This window comes from Eupeodes corollae, chromosome 3 (assembly GCF_945859685.1).
Source record: "Eupeodes corollae chromosome 3, idEupCoro1.1, whole genome shotgun sequence".
Lineage (NCBI taxonomy): Eukaryota > Metazoa > Arthropoda > Insecta > Diptera > Syrphidae > Eupeodes > Eupeodes corollae.
Window position 1 is genome coordinate 64996950 of NC_079149.1, and position 17137 is coordinate 65014086.

Consider the following 17137-nt stretch of genomic DNA (forward strand, 5'->3'; position numbering starts at 1 on the left):
AGAACTAGGGCCTAGTGACGTACAACTCTAAACCATTCCTGTGTGCGAGTACTGTTGCCAGAAATGGAGGGGACCTACATTTTTAAGCCGAATCCGAACGGCACATATCTATTAAATTAAAAAAAAACACGTGTCGAAATTCGTCTTGCGGTAATGGAAAGTTGAGCCGTTTTTTTAGTTTTATCAAAATGAAAACAAATCACATTTAGGACAAACCAAAAAAATGTGTAACATTTTTTTCGAATAGGAAAGTTAAAAATAATTTTGTGTTTCACGCGCTCTAAAAAAAAATTTCATAATTCATAACCACCCTGTATTCTTCGTTTGAACTACACTACACGCCATTAAAAAAATCATTCACTAAACACGCTTCCATTTTCAAACTCATTCACTGGATGCACTCTCCACAAATTGTTGGTTGGTGTGTGTGATTTCGTTAATACGAAACCTGACATCTTTGCTAGGTAGAGCTGAATACTTTTTTGTTAAAAAATATAAATTTTGTTAAATATTGAGCACATAAGTGATTAAAATTAAAATTTTCTAATCAAAAAAACTAATTTAATCGATGTGAGTTAGAAATTTGTATGTGAGGATACCTTTTAAATAAAATTTAAAGTAAGTATAGCTCTCATGCGGAATTTCTTTTGCATGCGATAATGTGAATTGTGAATTGCAGCAATTTATCTTATGCACTGAAGGGTATTTAAAAAAAAAGTATTATTAAACTTAACACAGCAAGTAAATATTATTTATAAATTTTATCATAATTTGCCGCTGTAAGGAGTTTTTCTTTTCCCACCAACATAAATGACTAAAAAGCGTTCCGTCTTTGAGAGGACTATGGCGACGGAAAGCCAAATGTCAGTTGTGAATTGTGATGTGAGTTTCGATTTCGGTGTCGATGTCGAAGTCGAGTTGAGAAAAAAGGTCTGGCATGTTGCAAATGAAGAAAGAACCCAAATGCATTTGTTTGGCTTGCAAAATTTTTGGAAGATGTTGGCGGTTCTTGAAAAATATATGCGTTTTATTTTACTTGATGGTGCAAGCTCATTCTTTATTATTTTGGAGTGAATGCTTGATTTCGTTGAAAACAAAACTTTTTTAGAAATACATTTTATGATTAAGATTCTTAAATTTATCTACGTATTTTATGTGACTATTTTTCGCACAATGTTACGAAATATGTAATTATACTAGAATACTGTATCATAAATGCTTCTGTCCTTAGAACCAAGAAAAACCCACACGCGCCTTTTTGAAGAAAGGCAACAAAATCATAGTCCGATATGTTGACCTATACATAAAGATGTTGCGTGGTTCTATTAATTATTTTCTCCTAAAATATATTATGTTCGCAAGTTTAAAATAAACAATTGCAATTTTTGTTTATGATAGCCGCGAAATGATCAAAAGCAATAAGCTATTATTTGTTTGTGTATCAAGAACGAAATTCTCTGATCAGCTCGTATTTGGTCCATTCAGGAAAAATGTCTAAAAACTTTAATCGTAGTTTATTTTTAATTCAGTACTTGGTTTATATTATTAGGGAAATCTGGACTTCTTTTTCGATGTATGCGTAGAAGATATTTTATTTAAAAAAAAAAAAAATTACCAACATAAATTATCTATACATTTCTTAATTTTGTATGAAATGGCTTATTAGAAGATGATATAGATTAATAGTTGTTAAGGAGGACTTTACTTCTAGTAGTACAGCTTTTTAAGAGTTTCAGAAAGTTCTATTATCGGATTTATTCAATTATAATGCTTTTTCATAGACGATTACCTGGTTTCAAACAACAAGCGTCTTTCAGCAAAGTGCTCCCAGTTGCGTTGGTTTAAGTCCTCCTTTATTTGTAAATGTCATCTTGATGGAACAAAGAAGAATGTAATAATATTTTGTTGATATTCAGCTGCGATTCATTTGACTGCGAATTTTTGTAGATGTGCAGTTGATATTCTAAGCTTCGTTGAGCTCTCGGATTTATTAATTTTATAATGCTAAACAAATAAAAACTAAACTCTTAAAGGTTTGAAATGTAAATTAAGAGGATATGTTCCAATTCACATTTGTTTGAAAAATGTGTTTTGTAAACATGAAACCTTTAGTTTTTAATTAAGAAGCACAGTTTGAGTAAGGAAAGGATTTGAAAAGAAATGCTAATACATTATGTGGCCACCGATAGGTCAGAGTTGTCCGAGGTGGAGTCACCATTCCTGCAAGGAAAATTCAAAAATATTAGAAAAAATTATAGAGAATACCTACAATGCTGACCAGGAACATGGACTGGGTAAGACCCAGGTCGATGGTTCTGGTCAGAATAGGCAGGATGAATAACTTACCTAGGGACTCTGGTTTGCATCCAGTCCAATTAGTTCTTTTATTATTTTATATTTAGTTTTGTTGTTTTTTTGTTTAGTTATTTTCCGGCGCATGCAACTTCTATTTCCTAATTCTAATCACTGAAAATCTAACATGACAATAAGGTATATTCGCAATTAGGGACGAAATAGACAAATGTCATGAAAAAGAGAATAAAGGAAAGATACATTTTAGTTTTACAGTTCTGAATGTCGATGTAAAAAACAAAATATAGTCGGATAAAGCACTCAATGCTACAAAACATAAAACCAAAACGATTGCATATTATAAGCTTGAAATGTGGAGTGTAAAAAATTTCAGGTGCTTAATATGCTTCCATTGTTAATTATTCAGATATTTATATTTTAAAATATTTTATTTTCATTAATAGTTCAACATGAACTCTTAGATTTTAATTTTACTCTAATAGAAAAACTCTTTGTCATCATTATCACTGTCTACTAACCACACTTACTGATGCTATGTTATGTTTGGATTTCTGTACTTTAAATTTTGTCTTAATAAACGTATAATGTCCATATAAGTGCTCCAAATAAAGTACCGCTCAAGTATTTGTATAATTTTAGACCAATCTTATAAACGAATTGGAAGCAAAAATAATATAGTTTCATTTAAAATTTTAAAATACATTTACAAATACGGTTTTATCATAAATTAGAACTTCAACCTAAATTGAAAACGTCAACAAACACTAACCTACAAAAAATTGCACTCATTCAAATAAAAGCATCTATGGACATTTTTCAGACTATCTTAAGAATATATTAAGTTATATGTATATAAGGTAAACTGGGATTAGGCGTAGCTCTAGCGAGAAGCAATTTTCGTATCGAATTTTTCACTTCAGCTGCGTACTAGGTTTTACCTCGGTTTTCCTTAAAATAATGCCAAGTGCACCCATGACTACATCAACCGCCAGCCCATTAACCTAACCTTAAAGTAACTTACTCTTACTTTTAAAGACTTCACTATAATACTCCTTTTTAAAAGTTTAACTATGTAGAACTACGTGCGTTGTAAATATTTATGTTACAATTTAAAAGTTTATTTCTGATTAAAGCTATTTTCATTTTTTTTTAATTGCAGCTTTAAAAATCCAGGTGGTTGCGATTGTATTGTTCCAGGAAATTTGTCGAACTTTATGAAAATATTTTTGCAGTAAACTTTTAAGCGTTATAATACTAAACATTCATAAGTATCAAAATTTATTCCAAGAGAAAGGAACGATATTTCTTTTACAAAAAAATGGCGGTAATGTTAACGACAGAAGAAGCTAGCAAATTGTTAGACTTCTCGGAGAAACTAGATATCGGTCTTTTGGATAAAATTGTTGAATGTCTCTACAGTTCACAAGGGGAACAACTACGTTTAGCACAAGATATTCTTACAACGCTCAAAGAACACCCAGATGCCTGGACTAGAGTCGATAGTATATTAGAGTATTCACAAAATCAGCAAACAAAGTTTTATGCTCTGCAAATTTTGGAAGAAGTAATCAAAACACGTTGGAAAATTTTGCCCAGAAACCAATGTGAAGGCATCAAAAAATATGTTGTTGGCCTTATTATAAAAACATCATCCGATCAGGATACCATGGAAGCCAATAAGGTTTACTTAAATAAGTTAAATATGATTTTGGTGCAAATTTTGAAAAGAGAATGGCCCAAAAATTGGAACACCTTCATCTGCGATATAGTTGGAGCTTCTAAAACGAACGAGAGCCTCTGTAAAAACAATATGGTTATATTAAAAAATTTGAGTGAAGAAGTGTTTGATTTTTGTGGCGGACAGATAACTCAGACAAAAGCGAAGCATTTAAAGGATGCTATGTGTCAAGAATTTTCCGAAATATTTCAACTATGTTCATTCGTCCTTGAAAGTTCTATGAATGCGCCATTGATTGCGGTTACCCTAGATACTCTGTTGAGGTTCCTCAATTGGATTCCTCTGGGGTATATTTTCGAAACAAAGCTGGTAGAAACACTTATTTTTAAATTTCTTAGTGTCCCCATGTTTCGTAATGTAACACTTAAATGCTTAGCAGAAATCTCTGGCCTTATAGTGCCTAATTATAACTCCAATTTTATAAAACTCTTCAAAGACACGATGGAACAATTGGATCAAATGATTGGACAGAATACTAATATGAATCACATATATGCCAACGGTTGTGACATGGAACAAGAGTTCGTTCAAAATTTGGCCATGTTCTTATGTACTTTTCTTAAAGAACACGGAAAACTCGTTGAAGATGTTAAATATATTGATTATTTGAATAAGGCTCTACTTTACTTGGTTATGATATCGGAAGTGGAAGATGTGGAAATCTTTAAAATCTGTCTCGAATACTGGAACAATCTTGTAGAAGATCTATACAATTCAGATAGTAATAATGCAGTTCACATACAAACCGATGTGGTTTCTTTACTACCGAAAAGAAGTTCATTCTCACGTCGCCGATTTTATGGAACTATTTTATCCAAAGTTCGTTTTATTATGATTTCTCGTATGGCAAAACCAGAAGAAGTGCTTGTTGTTGAAAATGAGAATGGCGAAGTTGTTCGGGAATTCATGAAAGATACAAATGCTATTAATTTGTATAAAACCATGCGCGAAACACTGGTATTTTTAACCCATTTGGATTATGCAGACACGGAGCGCATTATGACCCTGAAGCTCTTAAACCAAGTAAATGGAACTGAATTCTCCTGGAAGAATTTAAATACACTTTGCTGGGCAATTGGATCAATTTCAGGTAATTTATTTTGTTTGTTTTAAATTGGATACTCAGTATACTTGTGATTGTCGTAAGATGATACTCGAATTATCTCCTATGTTCTAATAGTTTAGTCAAACCCACCAATTCACAAAACAAAAATCAATACGGTGTCTCAAATTAATATTAATAAGTAACTCGTACGTAAATATATTTCAGCCGTAGTATATTCGTACTACTGTCACACGAACAGTTTTCAAAAGCGCCAATGACAGTCTTAATTGCGAAGGCTGTTTTAGGAAATGAACAGTGTTCATTTTGTCTTGGTTCTTGGAAGTTCGATGAATAAAAGGTTAATTTTGTCTACTGTAGAAAGTATGATAGAAGCCTTAAAGGTATGTGAATTATGTCTTTAAAAGGTATTTACACAATTGATGACATTGTTAAGAGTTTTCACAACATACCAAGAATATGTCAGCTATCAAGTCATTAAGTCATTAAAGGCCCGGCTACACATAATTCCCCCACACATTTTCTTCCTTCGGATTTTGAAAATTGTAGCACTTGAATGAGAATTATTGAATGGAGCTTTAATCCTTTATTCTAGAAACGTCAGGAGCTATTCACATAGATACTTTTCTCCATCTAACTTAAATACAGCAATTTTTATATAACTACATGGTCCGTCAGGTATGGAAGATTTGAAAAAATTGTTTCACACTCATTTTTTCACAAAAACTCAAGTGATGTTAAAACACTCCTGCAAACGCGGTTCGAAGTTCTGCATACAACTTTAAAGCATTCGACGTAGAACTACTGAAATGTCTTGAGTTGTTGTCTCACTAATGGTCTCGAGTACACGTGGTTTTAATTAGTATACTCGTGCTATAGCTCCAAAAAAGTAATCCGATGATCAAGGGCGCCATTCCACATCACCACACAAATCAGACGTCCACGAAATGTTTTTCTTAAAAAACTTATTGTAGCTCTTGATATATGGCAAGTCATTCCATCTTGTTGCAACAATTTAAGATAATTACTCGCAACATCAACACATGGCGGTGAGCCTTAATTTGATGGCAAGTCTTTAAACTTGCTGCCCCTTCCATTGCTTTGTCGCTACCAAGACTTAACAAATACAACAATTTGTTAACCTTTGGTCTTGGATTTACCTATCTAAGTATTGATTTTTCTGGGTAAACAATGAAAAACCAATACCCTATGCATATAGGATAAACCACAGCCACCAAGATACTCTCACAAGGAGTATATCCCATATATGTTCATGGAATTAAGCATGGGGCTGCAACATATCAAGTGGTACCACATCTTCAGTGGTGTGTTAATTTAGATGTGGGACTCAATCCATCGAGCTTTATCTACAATTAGATTATTTTTTTATAAAATGATTTTTGCTTCCACTCCAGACTTATTTGAAATACCGACTTACTGTCGATTTTTATATTTACTGATTTCTATGGATCATCATCGAACTGCACTGATATCTCTTACTTGTGCCCAGGGGCCACCACGGAGAGGTGCAACCAAGCTCTTCTTCCTTTCAAATTATAGACAAGTATATATCTACATGGAAGTCAGTTTGAATATATTGTTCAAGTTGATGTGCCGTCTTTTCAGTTTCGGCAAACAAAATTAAAACAGCATCTTCAAATAACGAGCGTGACATACAGGCTATGAACGAGAGCTGGTTTTAACTGCTTGACGCACTCTTTCAATATTTTTTTGAGTCCTTACCGTTCGATCACTTCCTTGCGCAGTTTCAGATCGCAAAGAATAAAATATATAAAAGCTACCTATTCATGTTCGTATCAAACTTTCGAACACTAACGTGGCTGTCAATATTAAAATGATTTCGGAATCATCTCTGTGTTTCAATGACCGAACGGCTCGTTTTAATTAACGTGTTGTAAACAAAAACATGATGCGCAATCGACCACGGCTCCATAGTTACCGAAATGGCATCTCGCAATGAGTCAGTACTACCCATACTTATAACAATGCGGTTTGTCCCACCTCGCTTGACGCCCGTTAAAATCTTTTATACCTCGTTTCCTGACCCTGTTTTTGTATTTTTTGTCACAAGTTTATTTTTGCTATAAAGTTTAGTTCCTAATTAGAAAAAAAATCCTAAAAATGTAATCTATTGATTAGAGCCGTTTTCTAAATCACTAAAGCCATTACCATATGTTTATGTTTCTATATAAAAATGTATATCACTTATTAATTTGTATATTTGTTTAAATAATTAATTTATTAAATTTAGGTGCTTTCAATGAAGAAGATGAAAAACGGTTTTTGGTCACCGTCATCAAAGATTTACTGGGCCTTTGCGAACAAAAAAAAGGCAAAGATAATAAAGCAATAATTGCCTCCAATATTATGTACGTTGTTGGACAATATCCGAGATTCTTGCGGGCCCATTGGAAGTTTTTAAAAACTGTGGTGAATAAATTGTTTGAGTTCATGCACGAGACACACGATGGCGTTCAGGATATGGCCTGTGATACATTCATAAAAATAGCAATCAAATGCAGAAGGCACTTTGTAACAATTCAACCAAACGAAGCATGTACTTTTATCGATGAAATCTTGAGTACAATGAGTTCGATTATATGTGACTTGCAACCGCAGCAGGTAATCTAAAAATATTTATTTTTAGTTTAAAGAAGTATAGGACTTAACATTTTTTTTTTAAACAGGTGCATACATTTTATGAAGCTGTGGGTCATATGATTGCTACGAGCACAGACCAAGTTCAGCAAGATGCATTAATTGAAAAGTATATGTTATTGCCCAACCAAGTTTGGGATGACATTATTTCGAGAGCGTCTAAAAACGTTGACTTTTTGAAAAATATGTCTGCAGTTAAACAACTGGGAAGCATTTTAAAAACAAATGTTGCTGCCTGTAAAGCTCTTGGGCATGCTTACGTTATACAACTTGGAAGGATTTACTTAGACATGTTAAATGTTTATAAAATAACATCTGAAAATATTATTCAGGCTATTGCTCTTAACGGAATAAATGTAAATAACCAGCCGCTCATCAAAGCCATGCACGTAGTTAAGAAGGAGACCCTTAATTTGATTTCGGAGTGGGTACTGCGTTCGAATGATAACCAAATGGTCATGGAAAACTTTATTCCTCCGCTTCTTAGTGCGGTGCTTCTGGATTACCAGGTGATTTTTTAAAATTATTTTTTCCAGCTCAAAACATTTGTATTATATGTTTATTATTTTTTTTATTATTTAAGCGTTGTAAAATCCCAGCAGCTCGTGAGCCAAAAGTTCTTAGTACAATGGCTGTTATAGTGTGCAAGTTAAAGGCCCACATCACAAATGAAGTACCAAAAATTTTCGATGCTGTTTTTGAGTGCACCCTTGACATGATCAACAAAAACTTCGAAGATCATCCTCAGCATAGAATTAGTTTCTATGAACTTCTCCAGGCAACAAATGCCCATTGTTTTAAGGCATTTTTGAATATACCACCAGCCCAGTTTAAACTTGTGTTTGATTCTGTTGTTTGGGCCTTTAAACATACAATGCGAAACGTTGCTGATATGGGCTTATATATTTTATTCAAGGTAACATTTTAACTAACCCTATAATTAATATGCTTTGCTTTAATATATTTTCTTCATAGATGTTACAAAACTTGGAACAGCATCCCCAGGCAGCACAAAGTTTTTATCAAACCTATTTTACGGATATTTTAATGCAAATATTTTCTGTTGTAACTGATACTTCTCATACAGCGGGATTAGCTATTCATGCAACAATTTTAGCATACATGTTCTCCCTGGTAGAAAATAATAAAATAACCGTCAATCTTGGCCCAATACCAGACAATATAATATTCGTCCAGGAATATGTGGCCTCACTTCTGAAATCCGCATTTAACCATTTAACTGATCAACAAATCAAAGTGTTTGTAACCGGCTTGTTTAATTTAGATGAAAATGTTCCTGCTTTTAAAGAACATCTAAGAGATTTCTTAATTCAAATCCGGGTAAGTTCATAGATAATTTGATTTTTAGTTTTTTTTTGAGTATTTATTTATTTATTTGAGACAGTGACCTTGTATATTGATAAAACTTTTTAAAGATATATGAGTTAATTAAACCGTTGACCGTTAACAGCCAAAATTACCTGATAACACCATATCAATAAAATCGTTAGTCCTAAAATATTGTTCATGTTCTTGTAACAATATCAAATTTAATCTATAAAAGTCATGTGTAAACCTTATAAAAAACTGAGTACAGTTTTCAGTTTTCAAAAACTGGTAATATCTGTCAATAAAAATGTTTTCCAAACATATTTAAATTCTGAATCAATTAAGGCCAGAACCAACACAATTCAAACTTCCCCAATTAAAGGATTTTGTTTTCATTCGATTCAGAATACAAATATGTTTAAAGGTAAGCTTTTAATTTCCAGATATTATTTATTTGTTTTAACTTAAATATTTTCAAATCAACACACCTATGTATGTACTACATATTATTCATTTAAAGAAAAGGCTTTAAAAAAATAGGAATACGATTATGGTAAACAAAAATGTGGTGCATACTTACTTTTTTAAGAAAAAAAGTAGTGATTTTTCATATATTTTCAACATCACTTTGCAAACTAAGAACTCTCATTTTGTGAAAATAGAAAAGATTAGCATTACTGCAATTCCTCACACATAGCTACCCTAAAGAATATTTTCGACCCTATGGCCTTGCCAGAAAACTATTTCATCAACAACTCTTTCTTTCCAATCATTATATTTAGTACTATCTGACCCGGTGTCGAATGTTCGTATCAGAAACATCGTTTTCTTACAACCATGCATTTATGATTTATGATTATGCTAAATTATGATTTAAGAAAATTCAAAAAAAAATGTATCAATAGAAAAAAGACATTTTTAAAAACAAATCTTTTATTAATAGAAATAATATATATATATCATTTTTGGTACTCTATTCTTATAAGTTACGATTCTTTCGAGCATAAATAAATGGAGACAGTGACTTTCCTACATGCCAACATGCCACATATAGCAGACCCAGCGAAAAACACGGATATTCTAAATTAATTCCGAAAACTTCCAACGATTGGTCTTGCGATTTGTTTATGATTATTTTGTTGGCTGTCAAGTTGAGGAAAAATACATACACGACAAAAACACGACATTATAATAAACAACGTTACATACTGATAACGAATTTAGTTCAAAGAAACAGCGGTTAGCGAGAGTTATTCGGCGTTTGATCTCTGCGCTGGTGTTGTTTACAGCGGAGCCTAGGTAGACGAAGTCCGTGACTACCTCAAAGTTACGTCTGTCGATGGTGAAGTTTTGACCGAGACGTCGGTCTTGTATGTCCTTTCTTGACGACAGCATGTACTTTGTTTTGCCCTCATTAACCGTTAAATCCATTTTTGCCGCCTCTGCTTCAATACTCACAAAAGCATCATTGACATTACGCTGAGTTCTTCTGATTATGTCAATGTCATTAGAATGTGCTAGTAATTGGACAGACTTTTTAAAGATAGTGCCACTAGTGTTGACGTGTGAGCTCTGCACTATTCTTTCAAGTACGATGTTAAAAAAATAGCATGACAGCACATCACCTTGTCTAAAACCTTTTTTGACATCGAAAGGTTCTGTTAAGTTGTTTCCAACCTTTATGGAGCAGCGTGAATTCCCCATGGTTATCCTGCATAAACGGACAAGTTTGGCAGGGATGCCCAAACTAGACATGGCTCTATACAGCTCGTATAGAGATGCAGTCATATGCGGCCTTGAAATCGATGAATGGGTGTCGATTTGGTGTTCTTGGGTTTTTTCCATGATCTGCAGTAATGTGAATATTTGATCAATTGTGGAATTTCCTGGTCTAAAACCACACTGATAAGGTAAGGACCTATCAGGTTGTTGGCTGAGGTTCCATTCATCGGGCATGCTTTCTTCCGACCAAATCTTACAGATAAGATGGTGCATGCTCATAACCAACTTATCTCCAGCTGATTTAAAGAGCTCATCATTGGAGCCACCGGCTCGAGCGGCTTTGTTACACTTCAGCTTAGATACGGCAATCTTTACTTCGTCTAAGTCGGGAGGACGGGACTGTTGGCTTTCGTCGTCTATGTTGAATGGACCATCTTACCTGACAGCGAAATTCGGTTCGTCGTCGCCGTTACACAGTCTGCAGAAGTGGTCCTTCCATATCCTCAGCATTGACTGCGGTTCCACTATGATGTTTTCACTTTCTTCTTTGCAGCCTTCGGTTGTAGATTTATGTACCTGTGAATTTCGTTTCACCTGTTCATAAAACTTTCGAACTTTATTCCTGCTTTTAATCCTCTCAACATTTTCGACCGCACGCTTCTCATGCCCTCTCTTTTTCCTTCTGAGAAGTCGGTGTTCCTCTCGCCTCTTCTGCTCATAGAGCTCATGAGCAGCTCTCGTCCTTTTATGCAGCGCCGCTTTGCGTGCCTGTTGTTTGGCTGCATTTGCCTGCCGATATTACTCATCAAACCAGGGGTTCCTTGTTGGTGGCTGTTTGAGACCCAGCACATCAGAGGCGGCTTCTCTGATTGCATCTTTTCAATGTTGCCACTGGTTTTCGATATATTGTGTTGGCGGCTACAACGAGGTAGTGGTTCGAGTCGATGTTAGCTCCTTGAAAGTTCGGATATCAATGATGCTGGAAGCGTGTCTGGCGTCGATCGCAATATGGTCAATCTGGTTGACGGTAGATTGATCTAGAGAACTCCAAGTTCCTTTGTGGATGTTGAGGTGTGGAAAACGCGTAAAATATCGCAGTTTTTCATCCTCTTTTTGCCCGGCCTATACCATCGTGTTTCCTGGATGGCGGTAATGCCTGCTTTATAGCAATCTAGGGTCTCCGCTAATTTGTCGGCCGCACGTCTGTTAAGAGACCTAACATTCCACGTGCATATCCGAAGTTCGTTGTCCTTAATTCGTTTGCGTAGGTTGTTAACAGTAAATCCGGCTTGTTGGTGCTCGCAACTATGAGGCTTTTTCGTGGCCAGAAAATTACCCCGACGGCACAACCCCCAACCTGGAGGGCCAGATCCTAAGTATAACTCCAAGAATGGGAAGACGGATAAAACCGCTCTTTATGGGCGCCGAATAAGTCGAAGAATCCCTATAACAACAATATAAGAAATAAATAAATAATACATATAACAATATATAAACGACTAACTATTATCAGATATTAAAACAAACTAAATATTGAATAATTCTAAAAAAAAACTATACATTGACGCAATACGTGCTATACTCCTGTAGCTACAACGGTCAAGTGGTGATTTGCACCTTACATTAATAATTTGTTATTTTTTGATTCTTTAACTTTTCCATTTTTTTAAACCATTCTTGAAATGTAATAAAAATAATGAAAATCGGTCGAGCCGGTTCTGAGTTTTTGAGAGACTAACGCACAGGAATTAATTTGTATATATGTATTTATCGTTTCTTGGTATTATTTAATTATATTCCTATAACTTCGGATTGAATAACAAATTAAAGTTTATAATAGATAATCAGTAGATAATGTATTTGATAATTTTATTAATGTTCCAAAAATAAATATTAAAAAAATAAAAGATGTTGAACGAAAGATTTGTTAGTTCTTCTGTTGAAACTTCAAGTGTTTCAAATTCTCATTACTATGAAGTTGCTGGGCTTGCGTCTATAGAACCAATGACCATCTCTGGTTTCGGGTTTTCCTCATTTGAATCTGCCGATGGTGTTGAATCAATTCTCTCAATTAAATCAAAAGCCGTTGGCATTGATGATATACATCCCTCATTTCTCAAAATTTTACTGCCTATTCTTCTACCATACTTAACCCATATTTTTAACTTTATCATCACTTCTAGTCATTATTCTATGCAATGAAAGCTAGCAAAAATCTTACCTATACCAAAAAATTCTAAAGGGATAGAGTTCAGGCCAATTGCTATTTTGTCCTTTTTGTCTAAAGTCTTTGAAAGACTCATTCAAAAACAATTAAATAATTTTCTTAATGCCAACAATCTAATTAATCCTATGCAATCTGTTTTTCGGAAGAAACAGTTGTATCACTGCCCTAATCAATGTTATTGCAGACTTGAGGATGTCAATAGATAAAGATCATGTGTCATTTTTACTCTTCTTTCGATTCAGTTGACCACACATTTAATGACCACTTATTAATGAATTTAATTTTCCTTATGCGGCAGCAAATTTAATTTGTTTATACCTTACAGGTAGATCACAAGCTGTGGAAATAAATGGGTCGCTATAAAATTTCTTTCCGAATTTAAATGGTGTTCCGCAAGGCTCCATTCTCGGTCCATTGTTGTTTTCAATGTACAATAATTCAATTCCAAACTCAATGAAATTTTGTTCCTTAGCTTTATACGCCGATGATGTGCAGCTTTACTTAAATTGTTCTTGGTTTAATTGAACACTATATTGAATGCTTAAATGAAAGGATTCAGAATTGGTCCACAGCAAATAGGCTTTAACTAAATCCTTTAAAGACTTAATGTATAGTTATTTCTCAAACACCTCTTGATCTGCCTTACTTTCCTCGCATTGTCATGAACCATATCCCGATAGAATTTGTTGAAACGGTTAAAAACTTAGGAATAATATTTAATCGTTTTTTAACATGGGACAACCACATTAACACCATAGTTGGTAAGACTTATAGAGACCTGGGTCCATTGTAAACGAAAACTTACCGCTATATTTTTGGACTTCGAAGATATGATCACATCTCAGAAATTTCAAATCATATTCTAAACATGCTCAATTTTCGGACATTGTCCTTGCTTTCTGATATCCTACTTTCACAGACACCTCGCTATCTCTTCGACAGAATACGACGAACCTCATCTGTCAGATCATTACAACTTATCAGCCCATGTTACTCTTCTTTTATGTTAATAGCATTCGGCTTTGGAATGCCTTGCTAAGAACAAAAAGGGAAATACATGATGCTGTCAAGGCAAAACTCGAAATCAAAAAATACTTGTCAACATCGTAATTTCATACATACATACATATATCTAATTAGTTGAAATGAAATGCAATGAAGTACCTTATATAGTTCCATATTTTTGTTTAATACTATACTTATCACTAGCTTATAAGATATCTTATCTTAATGTGTATAAGTTCTCGAAATTGAAATAAATAAGATTTGTAGACACTTCAAACAATATTATATGTCATGTATTAGTACCTTAAAATTTAAAAATATCTTCTTGGGTATACAAACCAAAATCAATTTATTGTAATTCTTTTGAAAACTTTTTGAGAAAATTGTATCACATTATTTGAGTACATTTACTGCTGCTGCTTCCCACCTTCATAAACCTTGCTTGTCATCCAACCCCACACTTTTCAGTTGTATTCAAATTGGAAGACTATGGTTTCCACTAAAACTGCTCTCTTTAAAGCACCGTTTTAACTGACGATACCATAAATCTTCAAGAAAAACTTTTCATTTATCAAATCTTGAAAGTAATAATTATATCTATCCGGACCATCCTCATTTTCGTCTGAAAAGATCAATTTTTCCCAATTATTTGATATGATGCTACCATAAGTATTCCACGCCATGTAGTACCTTGCAAAATTGAGCCATTGCAGCTTATATTGATTGTTTAGCGGAGTTTTTTCTTGCAGCTTCAGGTGTCTGAGATTTTTGATGACGCGACTCATCATCATTTGGCTAACTTCAAATGCAGTTTCATGTCTGATCTTATTCACAGAGTGTTTGGAATTGTAGGCTTTTCTAATGGTTTTCCGTTTATCTTTACCTGAAAGAATGGTAGAAGGACGCCCTTTGTAATTTTGTTCCCTATAATAACGGGTTATTTAATTAGTTATTAACTACCTCTGGGCTTCTGTTAATTTTCCGAGCTAAAAAAAGATTAGAAAGTCCTTGCTCATGGTAATAATATCCTATTTTAGCAACTTCCGTTTTACTTAAATATTTTATATATTTAATTCCTTACGTACGTAGGAAAGTTAACGTGGATGCTTTTCAAATTTTACTGGCCCTATGACCAAAAAAGCCATTATGTATATTTAGAATGCATATTTAGGTATCAACACCTCGACCTTTCTCGACCCTTCTTTGCAGTTTTTAGAATAGAATAAGAAAAAATATTATTTTATTTGTCGATTCGATTCTCCAACACCTACTGAAATAATTTATTAATTTTGTCTATGTTATTAATTTTAGGAAGTAACTGGCGAAGACGACTCCGATTTATATTTGGAGGAACGCGAGGCTGCTCTACGTGAGGAACAAGCTAGCAAAAGACAAATGCAGCGCGCTGTGCCTGGAATGTTAAACCCGCACGAACTGCCAGAAGATATGCAGGATGAATAAGTTATTTAATTGTATTTTAGTTCTTGAGAAAAAAAAATGTTGAGATTGAATAACTGTCGAAGTATGAATGTAATATATATTGGAATAAATTTTATTCAAAATATGATAATATGTATGAATTCAATTAATATTAATTTGTTACCACACACACTGATCCAGTGATTACGACTAAGAATAAATTGACGTCATTAAAATTTAGTCTAAATAAATCAGAAAAAAAAAATGTAAACGAAAAATATTGTTGGCACCGTACATTTTAAATAAAACTACTGTAAAACAAACTTGAAAGCTTTTCTTAGCTACTATACAAATTAAATGGACATTTATTTTTATCCACGCCTTTTTATATACCTGCCGCAGATCAATGGAGTCCTACTTCCCAAGAAGAGAAGAATTATAGGGAAAAATTCAAAGTTCATACTTTCTGGAAATAATTTTACGAAATTTTTCATTAAACACTCGTTATGTTTCGGAAAAATCAACATAATCAAGTCTACACCTTTTTCCATTGCTTGTGGATATATGTTATTCCAAGCCTACAAAAAAGGGGCAGCTCTATTCAGCCCTATCATGAATTCCATCGTAATGGGAAATGTTTACGAACGAATCCCGAAAAACTGTATCATGAAATCCGTTCGTAATGCAAAATTGTATTTGATTTTCCACTACGAACGGATTTCATGATACAATTTTTCGGAATTCGTAAAAATATCCGAATACGATGGAATTTATGATAGGGCTGTATACGCCTAAACGAAAAAGGGGAGTATATTTTAATTGAACGTAATTATTGAGTTTTTTGCGGTTTATCCGAACTTTTATTGTATCATTTCAATCACACCTATTACCGATGTCGTAAACGACAGCAAAATATACGACACGACACAATCTGATTCCATAAGTCGTTTTCAAGTTTTGTCACTCGTTTTGTTGTCGTGTGTGAACGATAAATGTTTTGAATGCTTTCATTCAGCATTCTGTAAGACGAAAAGAAACGACGACAATGAAAAACAAACGACAATATCTGTAGTTTGAAAATTTGCTCACGACTAAGAAATGGAAGTTCGCAAAACTGTAAGTTTCCTAGTTAAATAATTTATTTTATGGAATTTATTAGTTGTTTATTTGCGATAAATAAAAACGAAATAGTTGTTCACATTTTCAGATGAAATTAGCAAACCAGAATCAGTTCCAGGCCACCGTCGAGATGATGGAGAGCAACGAACAGTTGGCTAGGGGATTTTTGGAGGGAATCAACAAAACTGACATAAAAAGAGAATGGAATTCCATAGCTGAATAGGAAGGTCCTCCAGTTAGAGATGGAGATGGTTGGCAAAAGGTTTGAATCGTTTATTTCATTAAGTTCATTCATTAAGACTCAAAGTTCAAAACGAGGAAGAAAATAATAAACAATTAAAAAGAAATGAAAGCGACTTGAGGAGGTCCAAACCAATTGCAAATTTTATTTCCGCTGAAAGATGCTGTAGCAAATTTGCTTAAGTACAAACAGTGGTTAAACCCAAACGGAAATTAAACCGCATTTGTTAAACATTGAACAATGATTTTTTATTTAGACTTTAATTTCATTTTGACAGATGTT

At 33.7% G+C, this 17137-nt stretch overlaps 1 protein-coding gene across 1 annotated transcript; it reads left to right on the plus strand.

Annotated features, from left to right (window-relative positions):
- Positions 1-430: 430 nt before the first annotated feature.
- Positions 431-15640, plus strand: LOC129949452 (exportin-1). The gene is made up of 7 exons (XM_056060919.1): positions 431-618; positions 3473-5141; positions 7387-7757; positions 7823-8302; positions 8377-8709; positions 8769-9134; positions 15388-15640. The coding sequence occupies exons 2-7, from the start codon at positions 3632-3634 to the stop codon at positions 15535-15537; spliced, it is 3210 nt and encodes a 1069-aa protein (XP_055916894.1). The 5' UTR covers positions 431-618; positions 3473-3631; the 3' UTR covers positions 15538-15640.
- The last annotated feature ends 1497 nt before the right edge of the window (positions 15641-17137 follow it).